Here is a 27,847-nt window from a genome sequence, read left to right on the forward strand (position 1 = left end):
ACTTAAGAATGTCAGCCCTTGCCTTCTACTTTGAGGCAGGGTCTTCTTACTGCTTTCCTGCTTTGTATGCCGGGCTAGCCAGCCAGAGCTTCCAGGGATTCCCCTGACTTCTCTTCTATATCCCTGTAGGAGTACTAGGGTTACAGACCTGTAGGATACTTTGTCCATTTTTTACATTGGTGATTCAAATTCAGGCCCATAAGCTTGAATGATATTGCAAATGCTTTACCCACTGAGAAATCTTCCCAGCCCTAGACTTAAGTTTAAAAAAAAATTACTTAGCTGGGCAGTGGTGGCGCATACCTGTAATCCCTCTGGGAGGCAGAGGCAAGAGGATTTCTGAGTTCCAGACCAGCCTGGTCTACAGAGTGAGTTCCAGGATAGCCAGAGAAACTCTGTCTCGAAAACCAACCAAACAAATAAAATTACTTTTATATTTGCACATGGGTGTTTGTGCACAGTGCTTACAGATGCCAGAAGAGGATGTCAAATCCCCTGTAACTAGAGTTATAAACAGTTATGAGCTGCTATGCAGCTGAGAATCAAACCCAGCTCTTTGTAAGAACAATTAGTTCCCTTAACTGCTGAACTATCTCTCCAGGCCTCCTAGACTAATTTTTAAAGCATACCTTTATCCAAAATTTCAGGACACAGCTACATACAGTCATTTCTTCCCAAGCAGACAGCAACTTGTCCCAACAAAGAGTCAATTCATGTAAATTCAAGGAGCAGCAATGAATACAAAGCAAAGGCTTAGCCTAAGCTACCAACTTATCCAAGAAGATACTTGGCTTCTTTGGGTCTCAACTCTAGGTCAGTATTTACGCTTACCAGAGAACTAACATGCCTCCATAGTTTTTACATCTCTTTCCCATTGTTAACCCAAGTTTGGCCAGGTGCCTGGACCAGTGCAGGTGCTAATAAGTTTTCTAAGTCAGTGAGACTTCTGAGTACTATGTTTTCTATTTCACAGCTCTAATAGTTAATGTAGTAAACAGAAATTTTATACCTACCAACCAGTGAAATATCTATTTTAGGTGAAATATCTCAAAAGAAGGAAAGTTAAAAAAAAAAAGCTAGTATGTAGCTAGGTGACTCACTAGAGAATGAGGAATACACTTGTGACTCAGCAGCTATCAATAAATCATTTAACCACAATGACTAATACAAAGAAAAAATAAAGCCAAGCACATATATTTATGTACAGAATAAACTTTGTTTTCAGAATCAAAACAGCCTGATGTTTGGGACACAGTAAGCATGAAGAATAATACGTAATTGAACTTTAAACACTACTGAAGCAGAGGCCGGAGAGCTCTGTGAGTTCCAAGTCAAGCTTGTCTACACAGCAAGTTCCAGGCCAGCCAGGGCTACATGGGAGAGACTGTTCCCAACCAAACAAACACCGACACCTCTAAAGCTGCTGCTGTAAAATCATCCTTAAACCTCAAAACCTTGCATTTATATTAACTGCTGTCCTCTATTACCACTTGATACTGAAAGGCTTCCTGAGCACTTTACCAAAATAAAAACAAACAACCCCAAAAAACTGCCTTCACAAGACTAAACTGTAACTCACACAAATGACACTGAATTAAAAACATTTTTCAAAAGGAAAAAAGGTCTGACTTCTTGTTCAACTATTTAAAGAATCAGGTGACAATGTAAAGTGAGGTCAAAAGCACAGCCTTCTGCTTACCGAGAGATTTCATTTTCACAAAGACCTCAACCATTTCAGACACACAATTAAGATTCTGGCCTTAAAATCCCTATGGAGTCAGATGTGTCAACTTCCCTGTGTAATTCATTCAGTTGCTTCATTTTTCTGCTCATTCAGTCACAAGAAAATTGATCTAACAGATTGATTAAAATGATCTGCTCAAGCGTCCTATAACACTGAATCTAATTAGTGAGCCAACTTTTGGGTGAGAATATTGATAAACTGGATGATCCCGGACACATGTCCCTTCACATTAAACTCCAATGTTTCTTTTCAAGGAAAAAATTTCAAAAGCTCAAAATTAGCAATACAGTTTAGTCAATAAGGCCTCAGATTTAATATCTAAAGTAAATGCTAAGATCATTATCTACTTAAGATATTAAAAGTGACCTTGATTTTTGCCTTTTAAGTGATTAGGAAACCCCAGCTGGAACTATCTGATTTGGTATTTTTAATAGTGGAGTCCTAGCTTTTCTCCACCTGGTAAAAGGCCAATGGGAATAGGGTTAAACATAGGGCTGTATGGAATTAACATATAAATACCATTCTTTTCCCCACTTTGTTGTGTAAGACTTCATGCTTTATTGTCTAGTGTCCTTTGGTTGTAATCTTCAAAATGGAAACACCTAGACAGCCAACAGTTTTCGGGTGCTCCCTCTGCAGTAAAATCAGCCACAACCATTTCATATGTAAAAACTGACCCAGGAGAGAATAAACAGTAAGTGAGGATTAAAAGCAGCCTTTCCCTCATACACATATTTCTGCGGGCATTATGTTCTAAAGCAGACTCTGGCAGCACTGTTAGCTGGCCCACTCCCTACGCAGCTGGCTTCCCCCAAACAATGTACTACAAAATATTCTTTTCAATCACTTCATGCTTCATTGGTCCTCAAATTTTTAACGTCAGCTAAAATCATAAGTAAGCTTTTCATTTTATTTAAGCACAACATCCAGAACTGGTTTATAAGCTGGTCATGTGCTGTTTTGATCTTAATAGGAGGCCACTGCATATTTTACAGAACTCATTGTTTTCCAAATGTTTCTTGTGTAATTATACATATAAATGAGAGAATAAAAAGCAAGGATCCGCAAGAATTCTGCTAACTAACAAAAGTATCTAAAGGCTGTAAGTCTTCAATCTTGATTCCCACTGTCAGGCAGAATATATGGACAGGCCCAGATGAGTGGCAGATCAGGGCATGATCCCACACAATGGCCTCAGTCTGGGTGTGAGAAAAGCACAAGGAGTCTTTAGAACAAGGAACTCAGATATTGCCAGGCAAGGGGAAGAGAAAGGAGCAGAGGATAAGGGAGTTCTGGGTGAGGAACAGGGTGATGGGGACAGTGACGGAAGGGGCCTAAGAGAACAGTGGGGTTATTTCTACTCTGAAGCCATCTTCCACTCTTGTTATCTTCCTCATTCCCACACAGGAGTAGTTAGCAAACAGGCAAGACGTTTTTCAAGATGTGACACTTGTTTAAGAGCAATGCCAACAGTATTTTGTCTATGCTAGGCATCACCAATGAGAAGCACGAGACCAACCATCACAGTGGTGATGTGGGTGACCTGAGTTATTAGCTATACTGCACCTGATGTTCCTTCCACCTTCCCTCCAATTCCAGGCAGCTTCCACAACTACTTCACAACAGAAGCTACATTTCTTTCAGAAGCAAATTAAATATTTTTCTCAAAGTAAAGTGCCATACTTACTATGTATTTACTAACCACCCACATTTGTAAAATTGTTCAATCTACCTTTAAAAAGTCAAATTCTTGCCTTTTAAAAATGAGCCATTAAGTTTCTCAGCATTACGCCATTAGCTCACTCACCATAAACCGTGATCTTACTGCCCGATTTCATGTTGCAGTGAATTTTAGGAATGTGTATGTCACACAACAGAACTGACAAAGTCCCGTTTTAGAAAAAATGTAATTTTATACGATGCTCATGTCTGAACGTCCAGGGAGCACTTTCTCTAGAGAGAACAGAGGGCGTTTTAGCTTGTTCAGCTGTGTGACAAATATCTCTGCAAGGCTATCCAGCGAGCAGCAAGACCGACTGACCAGCCAGCCAGCAGACTCGTGTGCTTTACAGAAGCTTACAGAGGCGGTTACTTTGACTTCTAAGGCTACAGTTGCATTTCCCCCAATAGTTGCATCACCACACAGCTGCTTTGCTGAGGGATTTTGTGCTTCATTCCTCACAATGGGAGTGAAGGGATTATACAATACACTGCCGAAGGCCATGCGGGTAAAGAAAAGGCCAAAGCCTTATTATCAAAAGTATGTGGGATTATTAGATCTATCTGGTAGCATCAAGGTTCCACGTTTATAACTATTAACTTTTTATTACTGAGATTATTCAGAAAAAGTAACTGCCACTGCAAATAAGAAACTCAGTTATGACTCCTTTTCTCCTACTGTTTTGATGGCATGCTTTAAAATATGGGCTGATTCCTTGGGAAGGCCCTTGTACTTTATAAAAAAAATAAACATTAGTGTTAATGTTAGAAAACGTAATTCCTCCTTTGGAATTGTTGGGTTTTTTTTTTTTTTTGTATCAATGAATTAAAAATACTTCCCTTTACTGTGTACACCCCACTCTTCTCCCATCCTGCTGATGGTCTTCTCTTAGGTCCCTTCCCTCACTGCTCCCATCATCCTGTTCCTCACCCAGAACTCCCTTATCCTCTGCTCCTGTGTAAACAACTTAGTACTTCAATCCTGTATTTCCTTTGTTAAAGAGACACAGACAGACAGAGACCCCCAAACTAGTGCTTTAGCTCATCTGAAGGTTGTACCAATGTTTGTAAGAAAACTGTCTTATCAAGCAACTCAAACAACAACCAATTATCACCATGAGTCTTAATCACAAGAATCTTAATTTTTTACAAGGTAACAAAAGCCATCAATACACCTACTATTAATTACTCTGGCTTAATCCTTTAGTGTATCAGTGCCAAAAGTTATACAATTATAATGTATGATGTACTAAAGCTATTGTATAAAATATAATTACTTGTATTTAACTAAAGGTTAACTACATTACTTGTATATAACTAAAGGTTTTAAAATTTGCGATAGCTTATTTTCTCCCACACATTGCTAACTTTATAAAGTCTAATTTTTAACACACTAAATAAATAAATGCCTTAAATTTTTTTAAGCATGTGCCTTTAATTCTAGCACTTGGGAGGCAGAGGTAAGCTGTGACAGACAGAAACCCTGTCTCAAAAAAACAACCCATCAAAACAAAACCAAAAGAAAAACAAAAAAAATCTTACAGCCTACCGGTTAAGTATGAATGCCATTTAGGGCTTCATTGAGGTCTACTTCATAAACCATAAACATAGAATTATCTATAGTTCTGTTTTCCCTGGGTCTTGTCTCGCACAACAGGTTGCTTGATTAGTGAGCCCCAAGGATCCTCCTGTTTCTGCCTTCCCAGTGTTGGTATAATTAGAATGCACCATCATGCCTGGATTTTTTTCCAGTGGGTTCTGGGTATTGAACACAGGTATTCTACAAGTACTTTATCAACTGGCCAGACCAGTTGTTTTCATTCTTGACTATCATTTCTGCAGTGGAAGCCTGACCTTTCTTTAATTTATAAACATTGGATATTGGTGAACTGCATTCTATTTGGGAGACTATTTGTAAGTACTTTTACCAGCTAGCAATTTTGGGCTGATATATCAATTACTGTTACTTCTTTAATTCTCAAGAATTCCTGAAAGATCCAAATAATAATAATACTTTTTCTGTGTGGACCACACTAGATATCACAGATACCCACTGTGCACAATCAGTAGGGGGTCCCTCAGTGAATATGAAGGGTTAATTGATTTTTTTCCCTTCTTTTTTTGGTTTTTCGAAACAGGGTTTCTATGTGTAGCCCTGGATATCCTTCCTGGATCTTAGTCCAACTAAGAGTGCTAAGATTAAAGGTGTGTATTCTCTTAAGGCTTTTCAACTACAATATACTATAGATTTAGGAATCTAGCTCTAAAGTTATAATAACCCAATAGAGGGAGTGTGTGCTATGTAAAACCATCAGTATAGTTTATCAGTTTCCCAGAACTAAATAATATATAAAAGACAAAAATCAATAGATCTTTTTGTCTAAGGTTGATTTTTGCCAAGTATTTTAAGTATATTAAATACAATTTAGCATGACCATCTGTGATTTCCATGGCCAATCAATCACTTGAAGTAAATATTTTGCATGATTTACTTTAGATTTAACTTATCACTTAAAATGTAAGGGCAGTGGTGTCGCATGCCTTTAATCCCAGGTGTGTGTATATGTACAATACACTTGACAGAGGTAGATGGGTCTCTGTGAGTTCAAGGCCAGACTGGTCTATAGATCAAGATTCATGACAGCTAAGGTTACACAGAGAAACCCTGTCTCAAAAAAACAAAAACAAAGAGAGAAAAAAAAAAAAAACCCAAAACAAGAAAAGACCATCCATTCATTTCCTCAAGTCTTCTTATCATTATTATGAGAATACTAAATTAATTAAGAAAAACATACTAACAAAATGGCCACATCATGAACCACGAATAAATTTCTCAGTGGAGTCAGAGTACCTAAGCACCCTTCTCTCCTATCTCAATGACCTGCTTCTTGCAACCAGAATGTCCTTCTGTAGGTCTCTGAATCAGGCAGCAATTCCTTTACAGTTAGGAAAAAAGCAAGTTTTATCCACCCCACCCCCCCAAAACTCTTTGGTGTCAAGAGTTAAAAGCTGTAACACTGTTAATACATGTCTGATGTCCTTCAGGAGGAACTCATCTGCAGAAGCACATGCCTTCCTTTCCGTACTTTTATTAGCTAGAGAACTTGTTGCTCATTATGCGTCTCAGAGGGCTGGGGGAGGGGGAGACAAAGCTGCACAGACAGGCCAGCCGAGCTGCTGTGCCCGCTCAGGACGCCAGGCTTTTTGTTGCTCTACTTGAAAGTAATGTGACTTGTCTGTGAAGAGTGCAGCTTCAGCAATTCCAAATGAATCACAAGCCTGTGCTCCATATTTTCTCTTTTGTGAGTTTAATGTATTCAAGCAACACTGAACTGACAATTTAAATAACTACATTTTTAAACAAACGAAGCATTGATGTTAATGTATGAAAATGGTCCAAACCCCTGGGAGTCTTGGTTCCCACCATTGTTTATTCTGACAACAGGATATAATTGCTTACTTACTTGGCAGCAAATTTAACCATCTGCTTGCTTGCATGGTCTCCCACTGCCACAAGAGCCTGGACATTAAACTGCTGCTGCCTCAGGACTAAGAAGCACTGCTTCCCTGCAGGAGACAGACAACACGGTACATTAGGAACATATTTCAGGTTTTACAAAGGAAAATGCCTTTCTACTTTTAGACTAGGTCAAAATTTATACACTCATCAGGTATATGCATATGTTTATCCATGAGCTTCCAAAAGCAAAATACCCACACTCAACTGACAATCACAGAAATACTAGTTTCTATGAATAACAAAAAATGCATTTGACAGGTTTCTTCTGACAACATAGAGATACATAAATCTAGAAGATTATTCTGTAACATTAAACAAATTACAAGTTATTTTAGATGACTTTCACCATTCAACCAAATGCTTCTATATTCTACAGGCAAGAAGACTGAGCTAACTACCATGGAAACTTCAATCATGCAATCACAAAAGTGCTAATCAAGTGTTTACTAGTCAGAGTACAGTGCTCTTTGGGGTGGTCCATCTACAGAGTTCTTTCTGCTAACGGCCACTTTAAAGAACACACAGACTAAGAGACCAGCTCCTGTCAGATTCCATTTCCCCACTCACTTGTCCTCTGCAACAGTCCCATGTTTTAAAACTTGAAGCAGGTTTACTCTTGTCAGTAACATGCTACTTTTAGTAAGTTCTGTAACCAACTGTATTCTCAGGCATGCTGGCTGTTTGCTTCCCCTTGTTTCACATAGAGCTGTTATTTCTTATTATTAACTTGAAAAATATTACTCATGCATCCTATATCATCTATCCCTCTTCTTCCAAAGCAGATCATTTTAAGTCGCTGATCAAATTCTGGAAAACTATTTCTTCCTAAAATGAATTAATCTTTCCAGGACCACTTGACTCATCAGACTGGTCTACAGAGTGAGTTCCAGGACAGCCAGGGCTATACAGAGAAACCCTGTCGCGAAAAAACCAAATCCAAAAAAAAAAAAAAAAAAAAAAAAAAAATTAAACTTGCAAAGAAAAAGCAAAAACTGGAAGCAAATAAACACTACTTTCAACACACAGTATTTTAAAATGTGTGCCAGAGTGCAATTATGAAGTTAAAACACAGGTTAGTCAGGTATTTTGGCCTACACCTTTGATCCCAACACTCTGGAGGCAGAGGCAGGCAGATCTCTTTGAGTTTGAGACAAGCCTGATCTATATAACTACAATACAAAAACAAAAATTTTAAGATTTAAAAAAGGTAGGTTGTAAGTAGAATGTCAACAGAGATAGAATTTATTGACCCTGCAGTCATGTAATTGACAGATTTTTATCATGAAAAAAGGCACTTTTTCCCCTTGTTTTACAATATGATTCAGAAAAAACTAAACAAATTCAAAGGCATTGAAGATAATGGATAAAAATTACCCCAGAAATGTGCACATGATCAAAATGACATTATCTAAGAACACTACTATAGAACCCACAGCTGGATCTTGTCCCACTTACAACACAATATATCGCCGGGCGATGGTGGCCCACACCTTTAATCCCAGCACTTGGGAGGCAGAGGTAGGTAGATTTCTGAGTTCGAGGCCAGCCTGGTCTAGAGAGTGAGTTCCAGGACAGCCAGGGCTATACAGAGAAACCCTGTCTCGAAAAACCAAAAAACAATGTATGGAGAAATAGAAGGTGATGTGCTTATTATAAACCCAGTGCAGTCTGAGAGGATCAAGCATTTTAGCTGCTGTAGTTCATACAATAGCAGCCCAGCCTTCCCTGCATTATAAAGCTACCCAGCAATACACTACAGCTCTAAAACAGCACAAAGGACTCCTAGTGAATGGAGAGTTCTACTAAGGATTAACACTCCACAGAATGGTTTGACAGAGAAAGAACTTTGAAACCTGTTTTTTGTTTGTATGATTTATTGGATGGATTTTTTTCAAGTCAGAATTTCACTGTGTATCCTTGGCTGTCCAGAACTTGCTTTGTAGACTAGGGACAGGTCTAGGATTAAAGATATGGGTCACCACCATCCCAGTAAAACTTTGAAATCTGAGGGTCAGGGACAACGTCCTATCAGTTCTACAAAGTGATCCCAAGGGAAAACTATAGGTCTCTGTTCTTCACTTGCAAAATAAAGACTAGCATACTTCTCAAAAGTTAACTTTTCTTATTATAAAAATTTATAATCTATGGGTTGGAGAGATGGTTCAGCAGTTAAGAGCACTGACTGCTCTTCCAGAAGCCCTGAGTTCAATTCCCAGCAACCACATGGTTGCAATATCTATTATGGGATCCAATGCCTTCTTCTGGTGTGTCTGAAGGCAGTAACAGTGTACTCATATACATAAGTCTTTAAAAAATTTATAATCTTGAGGATGATATATTTAAAGGCAGAGCCCATTAATGCTAATTATTAACTTTTATTGTTAATACTATTTTTAATATTGGCAGCTTATTTGAGGGTTGCTTATCATTCCTGTTTTGTAGGTGGATAACTATGTATAATTTATGCGAAACGCTGATGATAAATATTCAGTAAACATTTACATAAAAAAACTGATCAAATTGTATACAGAGTTCCAATTGTGTTTTTGTTAAGAAGTATATTAAGGAAGTAGAGAGATGGCTCAGCAGTTAACTGCACTTGCTTCTCTTGCTAAAGACCCAGGTTCAGTTCCCAGCACCCACATGTCAACTCATAATTCTCTCTAACTCCAGTTCCAGGAGACACAACTTTTCTGATGGTCTAAGTACTATTCTCATGTGGAATACATCTATACATACATACATACATGCAAACAGTCATACACAGAAAATAATTTTTTAAAATTACGTAAAAAAAGAAGTATGTTAAAATTGATTGTAAGGGGAAAGAAACATCAAAATGTGGCTGGCAACAGCTAACAAAATAACAGGGAATTCTGCTCTTCTATTTTTTCTATAGTTTTAAAACTTTCTATAGGCTGGGCATGCTGGTATACATCTTTAATCTCCGCACCCTAGAGGCAGAGTCAGGTCAACACTTATGAAGTCAAGTCTACCTTTTCTATTCAGTGACTTTTCAGGCCAGCCAGGAATACATAATGAAACTTTCAGAAACAAAACAAACAACAAACCACACACACATCTTTTCTATAATAAAAATCTTTCCTAATTAAGCATATTTTTAAAAATATGTATGTAGAGCATACACATGTGTGGGCTGGTATGTAGGCACATGTGGAGGCCAGAGGTTGGTATCAGGATGGCTTTCCTCAACAGCAGCCCACACCCACCCAACCTACCACGTTGGAAGGTGGACCAGGAAGTCAGAGGACAACCTGCAGGAGTTGGTTCTCTCCTTCTGTCACATGGACTCTCAGGATTGTAACTCAGGTTATAAGGCTCTCACACTAAGCCATCTTGCTGGCCCTCCACCTCTTATTTTTCAGTTTCTGAACCTGAAGCTTGTCACTTTGACTATACTGGCTGGCCAGGAAGCTCAGAGGAATCCACCTGTCTGCACGTCTGGCATCTCAGTGCTGGGGTTGTAGGCGCATGCCTGTGCCTGGCTTTTAAGGCTGGTTCTAGAGATCTGCGCTCAGGACCTTAAGCTTCAGCAGCAAGCACTTTACCCACTGAGCAGTCTTTCTAGGCCAAAAAAATTACACACTCATAGACAAGGCACAAAAGGAGAAGTCAGGGCTACAAAGAAAACACATTCAAGATGCATCCTTGTGGGTAGGATTCAACTCAGAAAAAATGTGGGACTGTCTAGGAGTTAAACACAGAAAGAAACAAACATCCCAAGATCTGACACATCGGCTACTGGAAAGAAACTATGAAGGGGCAAAGTACTAAAAAAAAAAAAAAAAAAAAAAAAAAAAAAAAAACTTAAAAAAAAGATTAACATTCCTTATTTAGGTGAAATCCTAAAAAGCAAATCTCTTCTACTAAAAACAAAACCCAAAGTGAAACAAACAAGGCCACAGAGCAGGAGAGGCTGAGTGGTGAGAGTCGGCTGAGCTCACGCTCCTCTGACCCTAACTGCCACACCTGTGAAGCCCAAGCACTAAGCACCAGGGCACAGAGACTCTAAACAGAATCTACCAAAGGGGGAACATAAAGTTGAGTGTGGTTGTAGACACCTATGATCCTGGAGCTCCGGAGGGGAACAACATAATCCACAGTCAGACAGTTGAGGTTGAGGTTCCCTGGGACAGTTATCCAAAACCAAAACCAAAAACCAATTAAAAGAAAATCCCCCAAACAACTACAACAAGCAAACCTAAACAAAGAGGAACAGCACCTCACAGGAGGGCACCAGTAGAACACTGTTCCAAAAAGAAAACCAGTAAACAATGAAACCGAGGACTAGATTATACAATAATGGAAGAACTTCTTTTTTTGAAATGATACAAGAGGGGAAGGAGAGACAAGACTCAGCAGTTAAGATCACTAGCTGCTTTTTTCAGAGAACTGAAGTGTGAGCCCCACCACCCACAAGGCAGCTCAAAAGCATACACAACCCAGTTCTAAGGGACCTAAACAACAATTAATAGGACTAGCATATAAAGTTCTTAAAGATCTATAAGAACACTGAATCACCCCTCACAAAAACAAACAAACAAGCAAACAAACAAATGAAATCAGGCAATAAGGTAATATGAAAGAAAAAGAAAATAAATCATCTGGCCCAGAGAGTCACACCTTTCCCGGCACTAGGGAGGCAGAAGCAGGCAGATCTTTCTGAGGCCAGCCTGGTCTACAGAGTGAGTTCCAGGAGAGCCAAGACTACACAAAGTTAACTAAAATATAATTACATCATGGCCACTGCCAAATTGCCCTTCCATTAGCATTGGAACTAGCATTATGTGTAGCTCAGGTGCTGGGAATCTTATGCCTCTGGCCTCCAAGGGTAACTTTACCCAAAGCCACACAATTAAAAAGAATATAAACTTCCACCAAAACAAACAAACAAACAAACAAGAAGACAAAACAAAAACTAAGACACATGGATAAGATTTTTTTTTTTAAAGAGGGGAGGGGACAAGGTCTGAAGGAAGTCTTGGTCAGGCTTACAGGGATTCATTCTACCTTTCGATTATCTGAATAAAGTATGGGGCGGAACAGACAGCGCAGCAGGCTAAGAACATTTGTTCTTTCAGAAGAATAGAGTTCAGTTTCTAGCACCCATGTCAGGCAGCTCAATAAAGTAAAACAATCTTAAAAGAAAAAGAAGAAATGGTATACATCTTTAATTCTTGCAAAGGCAGGTTGATTTCTGTGAGTTCAAGGCCAGTCTAATCTACATAGAGTTTCAGGCTGCCTGGACTACACAGAAAGACCATGCCTCCAACAACAAACAAAAAAAACAACACAAAAGTGCCTGAGTGAAAACACAATGGCTCCCACCTATGATCAGTGCTCATGTGCACATACACATGGGTACACAAATGGAAGCAATAAAGTAAATCTTGAATAGTTAAAAAAGAGAAGGAACAAACAGTAGGTTTCCAGTCAACTGAGAGACAGGGACAGTAAACTACAATATGATTATCTATCGGTTAGTTCAAACTGTCACCAATTTAAAGCTATCAGTACACGGCTCAAAGTCCAACAGCAGTATTCATTTACTTAAGAACTTGACATTAGAATAGACAAACTCTTAATAATAATTAATGGTATTGGGAGGAATGATTATAGAATGGCAGAAATTTAAAAATTATATGCATATATCAATCTGTAATAAAATGCTTTAAAATAAAGTTTTAAGAAATGTTGCAATATGAAACACATTACATACATTCTTCTGAAGAGACAAAGATAACTTAGCTTGGGGCTGGAGAAAGGGCTCAGTGGTTAAGAGCACTAACTGCTCTTCCGGAGGTCCTGAGTTCAACTCCCAATAACCTCATGGAGGCTCACAGTTATACTAGGATCAGATACCCTATTCTGTAATGAAGACATACATGGAAATAGAGCACTCACATAAAATACATAAAGAAATAAATATTTTTAAAAAGTGTTTTTTTTTTTTAAAAGATGTCTTAGCTTTTTGGATTCTGTTCATATTCTACCAATTAATGAATGGAATGTTTGTTCTGCCTTCTTCACATTATGCATAGGCAAGATTAAATTTGAAAAGTAGGAAGATACAAATGAAGTTATAAAATGTCATTAAATTTTTAGAAAACACTTAAGAGTAGGCCAAGGCCATTTCATTCCATAAAAAATGAGATTTAAACAATCCTAATGTTTATTTTGATATTGTCTTAGATTACAACTATAAATATACAATGTGGGAATAGACAGACTGACTAGAAGTCAAGAGTATATACTCAGGACCCTTGTTCCATTCCCTTTAAAACCCAGATTCTGTTAGACAACTCACAAATACCTTTACCTTCAACCCCAGGAGAGCCAAAGCTCTCTGCTGGGTTCTGCAGGCACCTGTGCTTATACATATACATACCCATATAAAGACATGTAACAGGCAAGACACTTAAACACATTAAGATTAAAAAAAATTGTATACACATCCAAAGAGCTATAAACATTAAGCCAATCTCACCTTTTGCTCTGCTTGTATGAACTCTTGCACGGACCCAAACAACATCATCAGCTTTTTGTACTGTCAAGTCCTTAACTCGAACCAAAACTCTATCTGTAACACACAGTAAAACAATTTTAAAATTAAGATTTACAGTGATAATTGTCTGATAGCCAACTTAAAAACTTGCTATCACTTTAATAATTCTGATATTTTTTCTCTATGTAATATGCCTCCTTTATGAACTGCACTTCCTAATTATGATTTTCTACTATCTTCTACTTGCTACCACCTTAAATCAAGCTACTTGCCTAAGACTATAGCAAAAGGCTCCTACCTATTCTAATTTGGTCTATGCTACTGTCATAAACATTTCACACTGCAAATTTACTGCACACTTCAATGCTTTGAACTGTACCTCACCTGCTTGGGCCAACGCTAACAGGATGCTTTGTGTACATGCTGCAAAGCGGCCATCTGATGGGAGCAGGCTAGCACAAGGATCTCCGCCTGGCCTGGATAATCGTGATATCTCATTCCTTGGAACAACGAGCAACCCACTGAGGCGCTTATTAACATTAATATATAACTTTCAGGAAAGGCTCTTGAAATTCTTGGCCTCAGGTTGAGATGGTGTAGGCCCAGGGCTGTAGTTAGCATCTTTCCCCCTAGCATGAGTTCATAGGAGAGAATGGGACAATATACTAAAGAAGGCAGAGCCAAGTGACAGAGAAAGAAAGCATTAAAGATGCACTAGTCTGTTAATATCGCGGGTTCTCAACCTGTAGGTGAAGACCTCTTTGGGGTCGATGACTCTTTCACGGGGGTCTACTTTATCTAAATATACTAGTTAGTCTCAGAAGACAAAGAACATTGCAACTATAAAGAAATATGGGAACACTACGGTTCTCAAGGCCCAAAGCAAGGAATGAAAGAGGAGTGCTGCCAGGAGACTGGGCCAAGCGGATTTCTGCTGCGTCCACTGTGCAAATCCAGGACACACACACTGTGAGAGGAAGACAGAGCAGCCTCAAGTTTTAAAAGGGAGATCGGGCAGAGCAGTGGGGGCACATGCCTTTAATCCCAGCACTCAAGAGCAGAGGCAGGTGGATATCTTTGAGTCTGAGACGAGCTTGGTCTACAAAGCAAATTCCAGGACAGCCAGGGCTACAGAGAAACCCCATTTCAACGAACCAACCAAAAATTTAAAAAGTAGATCTGATTGGAGTGGTGGTACACGCTGGTTAAATCAGCACTCAAGAGATGTAGAGGGGAAGGTCAGAGGATGGCTCAGTGGTTAAGAGCACTGACGGCTCTTCTAGAGGCCCTGAGTTCAATTCCCAGCAACCACATGGTGGCTCACAACCATCTGTGATGGGATCCAATGCCCTCTTCTGATGTGTCTGAAGACAGCTACAGTGTACTCACATACATTAAAAAAAGAAAGAAAAAAGAAGTTAAAGGTCACTCTCTGCCACAGAGAATTCAGGACTAACCTGGGTAATTCTGATTCACAAGACTCTGTCTCAAAAAATAAAAATAAAAAAAGAAATATATTCTTTTCCAGATTAAGACCTACAGGCTGACAATGTTTACAGAGTGTGGTAACATCAGTAAGTGACATTTAAACTTTTCAAAGTTATTCCTTTGTAGTCAATCCTATTTTAAACTTCATGAAGGATTCTCCTAGAATTAAAAAAGAAAATACTAACCTGGCTTTTCTTGTGATTGTATCATAGAGGATATCCCATATCTCTCTTTAGCATAATCCTAGAGAAAAACAAAAGTTTTTAACATGACTTTTAATTTCAATACATAAATACAGCACCTAGAACTACAAATAACTTTGTATTAATTTCCAAAAATATGGTATTAAACTCAGCCATTTTAAATATGGAAATCTGTTCACTTATGGGCTTACTACAAACAGAAAAGCATATATGTATGTGTGTGTGTATACACACACACACACACACATGCATGCATGGATGTATCATGCATAATAGTACTTCCAGGTGTAATTTACACAAGCATAAAATGCATCTTAACTACCTTATTCAAACGGAGATCAATCTTCTTCAAAGAAGATATATAAATTTCCCCAGTGAAGGGAATAAGATGAAGTCCTACAGTTTTATTAACTTCCTATTACAGGAAGAGATGTTCAAAGAGAACCAATGCTTTGGGTAAAGTTTCTGAGCACCAGATGTTCAGTTTTTAGAAATTGGAGCTGTTTGATACAAGCTAACTACAACTTTCCTTTTGTAAAAGACACCAGAAAATTCACCTGCTTCCTATTTCTAGAACCCAGCCTATTAATAACAGATTACACAGTTGAAGAATGGAAATATTATCAAATTTCATGTAGTATGTTAGAAACAGGAGCTGAAGTTCAGGCTATGACCTACACTTATTAAACAGTCTTTCATTTTATCTTACTTTACCTCTACAATGATCCTAAGTTCCCTCCATTTATTTGTAGAACTCTATTATAATGTCTACCATATACTAGATCTTATACCTATACTACTTACAAGGGTGTGTTGATAATATACGATTAGACACACCAACACGCAAAAATAATTTCCATAGATTTTTTTTTTTTACAAAGTAGTTTAGACAGATGTCTGGAACAGTTTCTGTTCTTCTACATTCTCTTGTTGAAATACTCTCTTCAATACAAGAAACTTTTTTTTTTCAAATATACCTAAGTAAATCATGTTCCGGGGCTTACCAAGCAATCACTTGTGAATATTAATAAAAAGCATTTACAGAGAGTCAATGGGCCACAGTAGAAAGACACGTGTGCCATAAATAGGTGACGCATGTGAACCAAAGGGGGAAAATAAAAAAGTATTATTGTTTCTATTTAGTATTCACATTTCAGCAGAACTAAATATTAACTTACTAGTTTTGACGTAGTTAGCAAGTGCTGAATTCCTCCACTAAGAAATTAGGAGCCAGACAAAGATTAAGGTTTAAGTATTACTACAATACACCTAACTTGGAGGATTTCAAATCTTGATTTCTGGAAAATGCTAAAGGATCACTGGGGGGGGGGGGGGGTTATCTCTGGGAACGGCATTACCTACCTCACAGGGTCACTGAGAAAGGAAACTAAGATAGCATGTGTTCGCAGCTGTCACAAGGAAAAGTCATTAAACACACTGGCAGCCAGTGTTGCAAAGGGCTGTCATTACTTGCCAGAACCTTATGAGAGCTAGGAGGATATCGATTAGTAGCGCTTTATCAAAAAAATTTCCGGGGACTGGGGTGGTGTGTTACGTGCAGGACGTGCTAAGCTAAGAAGGCTCGTGTGACCCACGCCGCAGCCACTTCCGGTTCAGTGAGCGCACACAGGTTTACCCGATTCCTCCCCTCCACCCCCCCGGAACACAGGGTTTCTTCTAGGCCACACGGTTCCAAGAGTGACAGTCCCGTAGTTCGGGCCGCGCGCCCAGGCACGGCCCCTGGGGTCCTCGGGAGCACTGGCCCGCGGCGCGACACCCCACGCCGTGGCCTGCGAGTAAAGCGAGGGCAGGAGCTACCGAAGCAGCGCCCGGATCGCCCCACTCCCTCCCTCAGCGCGCTCCCCGGCCCGGGGAAGGAGGAAACCCACTTCCGCCGCGTCCACGATCTCCCGCGGCTTCTCCTGACCCTTACGGCTGGCGTTGGCGCTGGGCATCAGGACACTGGATTTGGGGGGTGGATACCACCCTCCCTCGCAGGCTTCCGTAGGGCAGACTAAAAAGCGTCTCCCTCCCGCACAGTTTGGCCCTCCCAGCCCGCGTTTTGTGCACCCAGACTCCTCGTGGAACCTTGGCTTCGAAAATATCGCGAGAGCCACAGCGAAGATCTCGCGCGCCGTCGCCAGCTCCTCCCTCTGTCCCGCCCACGGGAGCAATGGGCGTTACCCAGAAGTGGGTGTGGTCTCATAGGATAGGCTCTGAAATATCTTTCCTATAGAGACTTATCTACCCTCTTGGTCTAACTTCATTCCTTTTAACTGTCTTCCCGGTGTTCCCAAACTCCCTCTTTTTAAACTTAATTCTAACTAATTTAAAGACAGGGTCTGTGTAGTGAGGTCTGGCCTGGAACTCACAAGGATGCTCCTGCCTCTGCTCCCTGAGTGCTGGGATTAAGAGTGTGGAACACCACGAGCTTGCTTATTTGTGTGTTTAGAGACGGGTTGGGTGTCACTGTTTCACTCTCCCTATCAGACAACTTGTCATAGCGTCCTGCAAGCTCAGGCCCGGATGTCTGCTTTTGGAATTAATACCTCCATTGCCTGTGGAAGCCTGTCCCTTGGGTCAGAAGAGGCCTCTGGGTAACCTGCTCTGTGTGGGAACGCAGGATGCTGTGGTATAGGTACGTGGGTAGGCCTCTAAGGCAGGATGGAGCACTGTTTTAAAAGCAATAACTAACAGGTTTTCCTTGACTTGTTGCGTTGTTAAAACAAATGCATAATGTTGGTTGTCCAATGGGTGAATCTTCCCTAAATTAGACTTTTAAAAAGTGCTTTTGGATTTATTGAATGTGGGCTTTGGTAAAGCAGGCCTGCAATTACAGCGCTCAGGCAGCAGAGGCACAAGAGTGAGGCCATCCTTGTTTGTGTACTGAGACCCTATCTCAAAACAACCGGAACAAAACAAAAAGCTTGTTGGGATGAAATTTGAAGATTCGATTACATACTGCTTCCCGTGATGGATATCAAATTTTAGCTGTCTTTGTCACATTCCAGCTGTCTGTAGTGTCTTATCTTGGCATAAAATGTCATGGTCAATACTTGTTAACAGGATACAAGTGGACCTCCCTCCCCAATCCTACCTCATCCCCTCAAATGAAGATCTTTGGGAATAATTTTACTTAGATCTGGAATCCAATGCTAAGCTAGACATTGTGGCTCTGCAGAGTGTAGTTTACTATGTATTTATAGGTGGGGAAAACGGTCCAATTACCTGATCAGTGGTTGTAAATATCTGCCTTATTCTAAGCATTATATAAGCCATTGTCAATAAAATGATTATTGATGTCTCATGTTGTTAACTCTGGCCTGGAACCTGAGCTGATCTTCCTACTTGATGCAGACTGACTGCCTAGAAGAGACACATCTTAATAATCTGCTCCTTTACTCAAAACAGGAGAATGTATTCATACCTTACGGAAGGATATTGAATACTTATGATCAATAACACATTCCATTATACTCAAGGGATCCCGATGCAGAAAGCATCTGTGAATTTGCTCCATTTTCAAAAGAAGTACTTATTCTCTTAGCCTTGGTACTAATGTATGTTCTGATTGACAGAAGTCAACATATAAATCCTGTTGTCATTTGGTAAGGTGGGATTGTCATATATCAGCGTGCCCACAAGACTTTTGTTTGTTTGTTTGTTGTTTTCCCAAATATGTCTTACTGTGGCCCCTTTGCTTTGATAGAGTATTCTTATTTAGGTCATAACTCAGAGTAATGATGTAAAAATGTGTAAGAAATATCAACTATGACTTTTTCTATCAAATACTATAAAACGTGTGTTTAGGACCAGGAATTTACATCTTTTTATCTCCCTTTCCTTGCAAGACTTATGAAAATGTCATAGTCCTCCCTACCCAGTAAAGCCTGTGTTTACACAAAGGCGCCATGCTCTAGTCTAGGAATTCAATGGCCTGGAACACTGACCCTTTTCTCCTTGGAGCTGTGACCCTCCTTCCCCTTCCTCCATTTCCTGTGTACTGGTTCTTTTCAGACTAGCCAACTGAGTAAGCTTATGAGGTCAGAGCCCAGCCAATGGGGTAAAGGCACAGCTGAGTTAAAATAAAAACCACACGTACCTCCTGTGTTGGGATGTTGGTTCTTCAGAAGACCCCCTTTGATCAAGAATCAAATTTACCCTGTCCAGATACTTCGAGTGGAATGGTAGCTTCTTTCTTTGTGAGCCCAGACTTATTTCTAACAATATGTGCTCTTGCTTTCTCTCCTAACATAAGAAAAGCATTTGCTACACCAGTGGCCACATGCTATACTCCCAAAGTCTCCCAAGTGTCACTAGTTGGGGTTTCTCAGCAGAAGAGAAGCTTGGCAGATTGGGGCCAAGAAACGCTATAAAGTCACACATGCAACAGACCTCATTCGAGAGATTTACTGGGGCGTCGGGGAGTACACAAAGACTGCCTTTTGGGCAAGGATGGAAGAGAAAGAGAACAAGTTGTGAAGACAGAGGCTTTATAAAGGGGTACAGTACATGTGCGCAGGGAGAATATACCACCCATGATGGCTGGAAACGGGTTGCATTTGGTGGCTGGTGAGATGGCATGTCTGCTGTCTCTTGAGTTACCGAAGGCAGATTGGGTAGGGAAGACCTGGTTCTGGAATGCAGATGTTCTTGGCTTTCTAACATTCCTCTCTCTTATTTATTATAAAAGGCAAGGGAATAGGAAGGGGTGACAGGTGAGGTAGAAATGGGGGCACTGTGTTCTTTAGATTTTGCTTCCTGCTATCTGGGGATGGCAACATCTCTGTAGCCTGAAGGAAGACCTGTTGGAGCTTCTAAAAGGGCTTGATAATGGGTGTGAGAAGGGGTTTATGTGAGGGGCCAAGGGCTCCCCCATATAGGGAGAAGACAGGGAGGGCAAAGGAGGAGATAGAGGAGCATGAGGTGCCAGCTCTTCCTAGGAATGATAAAATCTCTTAGGTAGAGGGGGCTGTTGCTGGAGAGGGAGAAGAAGAGACTGAAGGATACGGAGGAGACAAAGGGCTGTGGGTTGAGGCCTGCAAGGGCAGTGCTCATTAGCAGGGCCAAGAGCGGTGGAGGACTCCTCCTGTTCAGACTTCCTAGCGAGAAGGTGCTTAGTCGAGGAACAGGAAGAGCAGAGGGAAGGCTTGGAGCATAGGGAATCTCCTGTCTCTGATCACTGGCAATAGTTGTAGAGGTCCCTAATAATGCTGGGATCTAGGGTGCTGCTGGTTGGCCATTTTGATTGATTATCTGAGAGGTACTGAGGTCAGATTCAACTGCAAAGGCAGTTAAGTTTAGAGGCCTTTAAATCAGGTGCTAGATGGAGAGGAAAGAGGTTCTCCAAAAGGCCAGAACCAAACTGGAAAATAAAGCTTCACCCAAGGGAAAGGGTCAGAGTGGGATCATTGATGTAAGTCAACCATAGCCTTAAAGACCATGGCTGGAGTTCCTCTCCATCAAGAGTACTAAAGAGGTGACCAATGCTCTACAGGTCACTCAGTCCAGTCCAGGGAAGTGTTTATGCCAACTGAAGGGAACACTTACCAGTTACCGCTGTTGGATGGAGTTCCCAGTGATTGGTGAGCCAGAAGGTGAGTCTGTTGCAAGGGGACTGGAGATAAGAGATAGGGTCCTAGTGCCAGGCTATTATACCAAGTCTCTGCACCAATGTTAGGGGCTCTTGGTGGAAGTGTACCTTGGAAGATCGGGGCTAAGGAATGCCACAAAGTTACACCGTGCAACAGACATCAATGGAGAGGTTTATTGGGGGGAGGGTACCCAAAGGCTGCCTCTGAGTGAGGATGGAGGAGAAAGAGAGCGAGCTGTGAAGGTGCAGGCTTTATAAAGGGACATAGCCCATGAGCAAAGGGAGAACATGCCACACGTGGTGACAGTGGAAATGCATTGCATTTGGCAGCTGGTGCTGAGTTACTGAAGATGGGCTGCGAGGCAGGGCACCTGGTTCTGGAATGCGACTTGTTCTCAATTTTTTCAACATCAGTGTCAGGATTAACTGGAGTTATAGACTGAATTGTATGGTTCCCTTTACCCCTAAGCATTCATATTTTGAAATCCTAACCCAGTATGTGACTGGATTAGGAGACAGGATCTTAAAAGAGGTAACTAACTAGGTTAGAATAAGGTCATTGGTGTGAGCCTAAATCTAGTGTCCATATACCAGGAGGGAATTAGACCAGGAGTACTGTGGGAATTCCTTATAAAACGTTTGAGGTCATTATCAGGTGGATAAGTTCTCCTCTGCCTCTCACTACTAAGGATTTGGCTCCCTCTTAAAGTTGCTTTCCCGGGACTCTCGGTTAAACTCTATAAGAAATATAACATCTTAAGCAGAGAAAGTTACTAATTTATTAAATGGGGCTGCTGCTAAAGTGGTGGCTCATCAAATTAATCGTAGATTACTTCCTTATCAATTACTTACCCTTTTTTCTTATCATTTATGGAACCATATATCAACAAGGGAATCGTATTATAGAAATTTATGTATGTCACAATTCTCTGCAATAATCTGTAACTCCTTATTTACAAGACATAGACTTGATAGTGGTGGGAAGTACCCATCTTTTTAAACAGCTTACTAGTAAAGAGCCTACAGAAATGAGTGTGCCACTAAATAAAATACAGGTTGATTATTTGTTCCACACTGATAATAATTGGCTGGTAGCATTAGCATGTTACTCAGGATATATAGATCATATCATCCTAAAGATTCCCTTTAAGATTTTTTTTTTAAATACCCCATGAACATTACCTAAAATTACATCTAAAAATACTATAGAAATTGTGTTTAATGCTTTTACAGGTAGCTCTTTGTCTTAGGTTTTATTGCTGTGAAGAAATTCTTATAAAGGAAAACATTTAGTCGGGTCTGACTTACAGTTCAGGGGTTTAGTCCATTGTCGTCATGGCGGGAAGCATGGCGGCACACAGGCAGACGTGGTCCTGGAGGAGGAGTCAAGAGTTCTACGTCTGGATTGGCAGACAGCAGGAAGGGTGAGTGACACTAGGCCTGGCTTGAGCATCTGAAACCTCAAGGCCACCCCCAGTGACACACTTCCTCCAAAAAGGTCAGACCTACTCCAACAAGGCCATGCTTCCAATAATGCCACTTCCTATGAGTCTATGGGGGCCATTTTTCATTCAAACTGCCACACTCTTCAAAGTGCGTGTGTTTTATATAGAAATTCCACATCTTCTACAAAAAGATTATATCCACCCCTTGTTGTACAGCTCAGTAGCCTGAACTCACTGTAATCAATTAGCTTTAATTACATGTTTTCAGCCACTGAATATTTCACCTGACTCTACACATTGTGCTTAAACTGTTTCTTTTAGAAACTGCAAGACCTAAAGCCAACCCCATTACTAATCTATCTCACAATTACTTGTCTCCTTCAGATGTCTATATGAAAATGAACTCAACTTTTTTTATAACTCATATTCATCCTTATTCTAATTTTCCAGGTCCATAAACATCTATTGATGCGCAAGCTAAGGTGCTGGCCACTGCCTGACCCTGACACTTCCTTTTCAGGCCACTCAAAACTCTGGGAGACTTTGTCCTCAAAATGTAAAATCTCCACAGGTGCAATTCTCTTCACCTTGAGAGAAAGCTTGGCAGATCACGAAGGCCTGCCCTTCTTGTCCTCTTTCTCCCACTGCCATCTGCCAGGGGAATTAATCCTAAAGGGTTAAAATCTAATGCCGTTTGGTAAACAGATATTGCTCATATCTCAGAGTCTGAGCACCTAAAGCTCATGTAATGGTTGATACTTTTGGAATATGGTTGTTGCTTCTGCCACAGGGATGAGACACCCTTGGATGCCATTAATCATTGATTATATCCATTTCCTTCCTAGGACTCCTACTTCAACCAGAAACTGATGATGGTCCTGCTTATACTAGAAAATGCTCGGAAGAATTTTGCAATTTATGGAATACTAATTATGGGAATATTCTGGAATCCCTTATAACCCACAGGATCAGGCTATTGTGGAATAATAATTAAATGGTAAATTTTAAAAATAAAAAGGGGGTATAAACACCCACCTACGTCTCTTACACAGTATGTGACGTTTAGCTATGCTAACTTTAAATATTTTCACTTTAAAAGGTAATGAGTCTTCTGCTGCCACAAGAGTTTTTGCCCTAACACATACACAGCCTAAAGTATATGTTAAATGGAAAGATCTAGAAACTAATCAGTAGAAAATCCCCAATGTTCTTCTAACATCAGGGTGAGGTCATACTTATATCTTTCCAGCAAATGAACACAATCTCATATGGTTCCCACTATGATGAATCTGACCAGGATAACATCACGGAGACCACTGATAAAATGTCCAAAAGTGGATATGACAAACCCATCAAAAGGACCCATCTCTAGAGGAGAAGGAAGCGGATAACCTGGGGAGACAACAAGGACACAATTCTACTGCCCCCCCCCAAATGATGCTGTTCTCTTTATTGACTGTATTATTATTAATATAGGCTACATTGTTAATCCTTAGCTTGTCAGTGCAGAATCCAAATGCTTTTCATCGGGGAGAACAGAAGGCACACCTCTAATAGGAGACAGTGTGCTAAAGGACATAGCTCTAATAGGAAAGTATGCTAAGCACTGCTTTTAGATTGTGATTATGATTATTAACAATCCCAAGAATGATTACTGGAATACAAATGGAGGTTTCAAAAATGGCTTGTATGATTAGTAAGTTACAGTGAAATATATTAGCAGAAGTCAATCAAGAGATGGATAAATTGAAAAACCACGGTTTTATAAAACAGAGCTACTATAGATCATTTATTGTTTAAGCATAAGCTTGGTTAAGAATTTCTTGTTATGTATTACTTAAATGTGTCAGATTTTCCTCATACTCTCAGTGGTCAAATTATAAGGATGAACAAACTATCTCAAGTGATCTTTGAATGCCGTCATGGTTAAGACAGCTTCCCTCTTTCCTTGGGTCTCTATTAGCCATTCTTATAGCTTGTATGCTTGTCTGTATTAGACCAGCCACGCAGAGATGCATTCAATCTTGGCGCCTATTACAGGCACAAGATTCTCTTTAAAAAAATTTAAAAGGCAGGGAGAGAGATGAGGGGTACAGAGGTTCTTGTGCTCACAGATAGAACCAGGAATGTAAAACACACAGGTGGTCCCTTCAAAGGGAAGGATATATAACCTATGTTCCTCCCAGAAGGCTAGGATCAGATATTGTTAATAGCCTGGAGACCTTTGTGCTATCTGTGTGGCTGAGCCCATACCACATCCTCCCCTAGACCCTTATCATGAGCTTGTCAATCTGTAGAAACGTATGTTTATGAAATGTATCACATGTAGTCAATCTATAGAAACCATCTTTATGGAAGACATCACACGTATTTTACAAAGAGTTTCAATGTAGTGATGTCTTATTGTAAAAATGTGGCATTGAGCTTTTTATTACCAGGAAAATGTTCGTCCAATTGTGCTGTGCTTAAATATGCCTAAATAAACTACTTGAGATCAGACTCCCAAAATCTGAATGAACATCAGCTACTGAGATGTGTTGAAGTGGAATATGTTCTTGCCACGGTGGTCACAGATGTCCCCGTGGAGTATAGGTAGAGAGACCACATGGAAGTATCCATCTTCAAGACAATCAAAAAGGCCTCTAAAGAAACTAACCATGTTATCAACTTGATCTTAGACTTCTACTTTTGAAAACGGTTAAAAAAAAACAATAAATTTTTCTGTTGTTAAATCATCTAGATTACAAAACTTAGTTATAGAAACTTTAATAAATAGTACACTTGAGAATTTGTTATAGATGTAAGGCCTTAGTCTCTTTCCAGTCAGAAGCTCAAGGGTGAAAACCAGCCATTTCTTTTAAAGATTCTGCACATGATTCTTAGGCCGCATAAGTTTGCAGAGAGCTGGCCTGGTTGTTAAGTCTGTAAGCACTGGACTAGTCTGCATTCATACCTTATCTACCATGAACTACGGTGTATTTGAAGGTAGCCTTATAAACTTGAATATATTTAAACTTGGGTTTAAATGTCTTCATTTGTAAAAAGTGTATAACCCTCATCTCTTCTCTTGTGAATTCTAGGCAAGGGCTGTATTACATTTTAGGTTGCTATGGTGCTAAACAAATTCATCTAGGTAGAATTAGAGCGGAGATTAGTGCATGGTTAATTCTCTACACTGTGAAATACTATTACAGTAGGTAACATGCACCAACCTCCAACCCCTATTTTGTCTGTACATATGTCTGGAGCCCCTGAAACTGGAGTTAGGGATAGTTGAAAGCTGCTATGTGGTTGCTGGAAATAGAACCTGGGTCCTCTGCAAAAACAGCCAGTGCTCTTAACCACTGAGCCATCTCCCCAGCCCCCTCCTATTTTCTTTCCTTATTATTTCCTGGTTATGATTATGATTTGGAAAATGTAGATGGTGCCAAGTTCTTTGGAGTTTATGCAAATAATGCATAGCACACATTGTTAAAAGCCTCTCCATCCTCTCGGAAGGCCTATTGTCATCAATTTTATATCCTGTTCCCACGAGAATGTCACCTCTTTTCTCTTTGCATTTTGCTACATCTTGTAATGCTTAAGGTCAAGCCCTGGTTGTGGTGCCTGCCTGGCACACTGTGCCACTGAGTCCCTCACTCAGATGGCTTAGTCTCATTCTGTGTTGGCCTGTTTGACTCCACCTTCTTTTAAAGCAGTTTCTCATCAAGGCACCTCATCCCCTATCTCCCTCCCACTGTCTTCCTGAGACAACTGTTTTACTACGCAGCTGTCCCTAGATCCCAGGAAAAATTTCACTGGACGAGTTTTGCTGTTCAGCCTTGTTTCTATGTATTTGATTGTCTTTAGTATTTTATGTAAGTTGTAAACACACTGGGTAGAAACAACTCAATAAATGAAGACTAGTAAAATGAATTGTAAAAAAGTTATAGTCTTATAAAATACAAATGGGAGGGGGGACTCTTTCCCAAACAGAAGTGAACCAGATGTCAGAATGTCTGAGAATACTGGATGGCTACTACTTCACCATAAAATCATTTCGCAGTCCCAAACTTGATTTTGTAATTGTCTCCTGGTCTTTCCCCTTCTACTTGCCTTCCTAGGCATTTGGGATAACCATTCCTTTATCTTCTGGCTCCCAAATTTGAGTTCTATTTCTTATGGTTTCTTCCCAACATCCTAATATCTTTTTAATTTTTTTAAATTTTATTTATTTATTTTTTTCTGAGACAGGGTTTCTCTGTGTAGCCCTGGCTGTCCTGGAACTCACTCTGTAGACCAGGCTGGCCTTGAACTCAGAAATCTGCTTGCCTCTGCCTCCCAAGAGCTGGGATTAAAGGCGTGCACCACTACTGCCCAGCACATCCTAATATCTAGCCAGATCTTTTCCTGCTTTCTCCTTTTAAACATTGTTTCTAATTTATCTCCAAGTGCATACCTTAATATAACATACTTGTATATACCTTATGTAAGGCTACTGTCCAGAACATAGAAAGTAGTTCCTTCTGGTCGAAGTCATATTTCAAACCATTAATAATAATTCCCAGATAAATTGGGTTAGAGAAAATAATTATCCTAAAGCAAGATAGAGGCTACATTTGTGAGGCACTGGAGAACTTAAGGTAAGTCATAATTCATCTGCCCGGACTGGGGCTAATCTCATTTTGCAATTCTCTATAGAACTGCAGCAATATCTGGAAATTCTGCAGAGGCCTTACAACAAGTCCCACATATACACATACATAAATTAAATGTAAACTATAAAGCATTTACATTTTTTAAAAGAACTCCACAGTGAAGAGGCTGGAGATGACACAATACCAAGACTCTCCTGCTGTATGGCTCTAGCTGGTCATTCTGAGGTTTCCTCCCATGGCCGTATGTTTTACTTGCTTCAATATAGAACCTCTCTTTGCCACTTTTGTGTCCACCATTGTGACCTACCTATTCAATTAGGGTGCACTTTTAGACTTTGTCTTGCTTTGGGATAATTATTTTCTCTAACCCAATTTATCTATGAGTTATTGATGGATTTGAATATGACCTAGACCAGAAGGAACTTCTTTCTTTCTTTCTTTCTTTCTTTCTTTCTTTCTTTCTTTCTTTCTTTCTCTTTTTTTTTTTATGAGTGGGTAATCAGTGTTCCTACCAAGGTGTTATGACAATGCATGATATCCCTAAGGGTGTTATAATTGTATTCCTGCGATAGTTTGTTTTTTTTTAATATTTTTATTTTCTATATTCTTTGTTTACATTCCAAATGATTTCCCCTTTCCCGGATTCCCCCCTCCCCATATGTCCCATAAACCTTCTTCTCTCCATCCCTTCTCCAATCACCTCCCTCCTTTTTCTCTGTCCTTATATTCCCTTCCCATGCTAGATCAATCCTTTCCAGGATCAGGACCCTCTCCATACTTCTTCATGGGAGTCATTTGTTATGCAATTTGTGCCTTGGGTATTCAGAGCTTCTGGGCTAATTAATATCCACTTATCAGAGATTGCATTCCATATGTATTCTTTTGTGATTGGATTACCTCACTTAGGATGATATTTTCCAGATCAAACCATTTGCCTAAAAATTTTGTGAATTCATTGTTTCTAATTGCTGA

At 39.9% G+C, this 27,847-nt stretch overlaps 1 protein-coding gene and 1 long non-coding RNA gene across 2 annotated transcripts in view; one reads left to right on the plus strand and one right to left on the minus strand.

The window, feature by feature from the left end:
- Dars1 (aspartyl-tRNA synthetase 1) overlaps window positions 1–17,316 on the minus strand; it is a 48,659-nt gene extending 31,343 nt beyond the window's left edge. The window contains exons 1-4 of the mRNA XM_052200188.1: window positions 17,090–17,316; window positions 15,183–15,240; window positions 13,492–13,584; window positions 6,928–7,030 (exon numbers count right to left, since the gene is read on the minus strand). Of these exons, the coding sequence (XP_052056148.1) occupies window positions 6,928–7,030; window positions 13,492–13,584; window positions 15,183–15,240; window positions 17,090–17,155 (320 nt within the window). The 5' untranslated portion in view covers window positions 17,156–17,316. The remainder of the gene's footprint in view (window positions 1–6,927; window positions 7,031–13,491; window positions 13,585–15,182; window positions 15,241–17,089) is intronic.
- Window positions 17,317–17,382: 66 nt separating this feature from the next.
- LOC127697219 (uncharacterized) lies at window positions 17,383–26,115 on the plus strand. The gene is made up of 3 exons (XR_007980426.1): window positions 17,383–17,838; window positions 20,698–20,797; window positions 23,084–26,115. It is a non-coding gene; the product is annotated as an uncharacterized LOC127697219 (long non-coding RNA).
- Window positions 26,116–27,847: the final 1,732 nt, after the last annotated feature.

The sequence above is a fragment of the Apodemus sylvaticus genome, chromosome 12 (assembly GCF_947179515.1).
Source record: "Apodemus sylvaticus chromosome 12, mApoSyl1.1, whole genome shotgun sequence".
Classification (NCBI taxonomy): Eukaryota; Metazoa; Chordata; class Mammalia; order Rodentia; family Muridae; genus Apodemus; species Apodemus sylvaticus.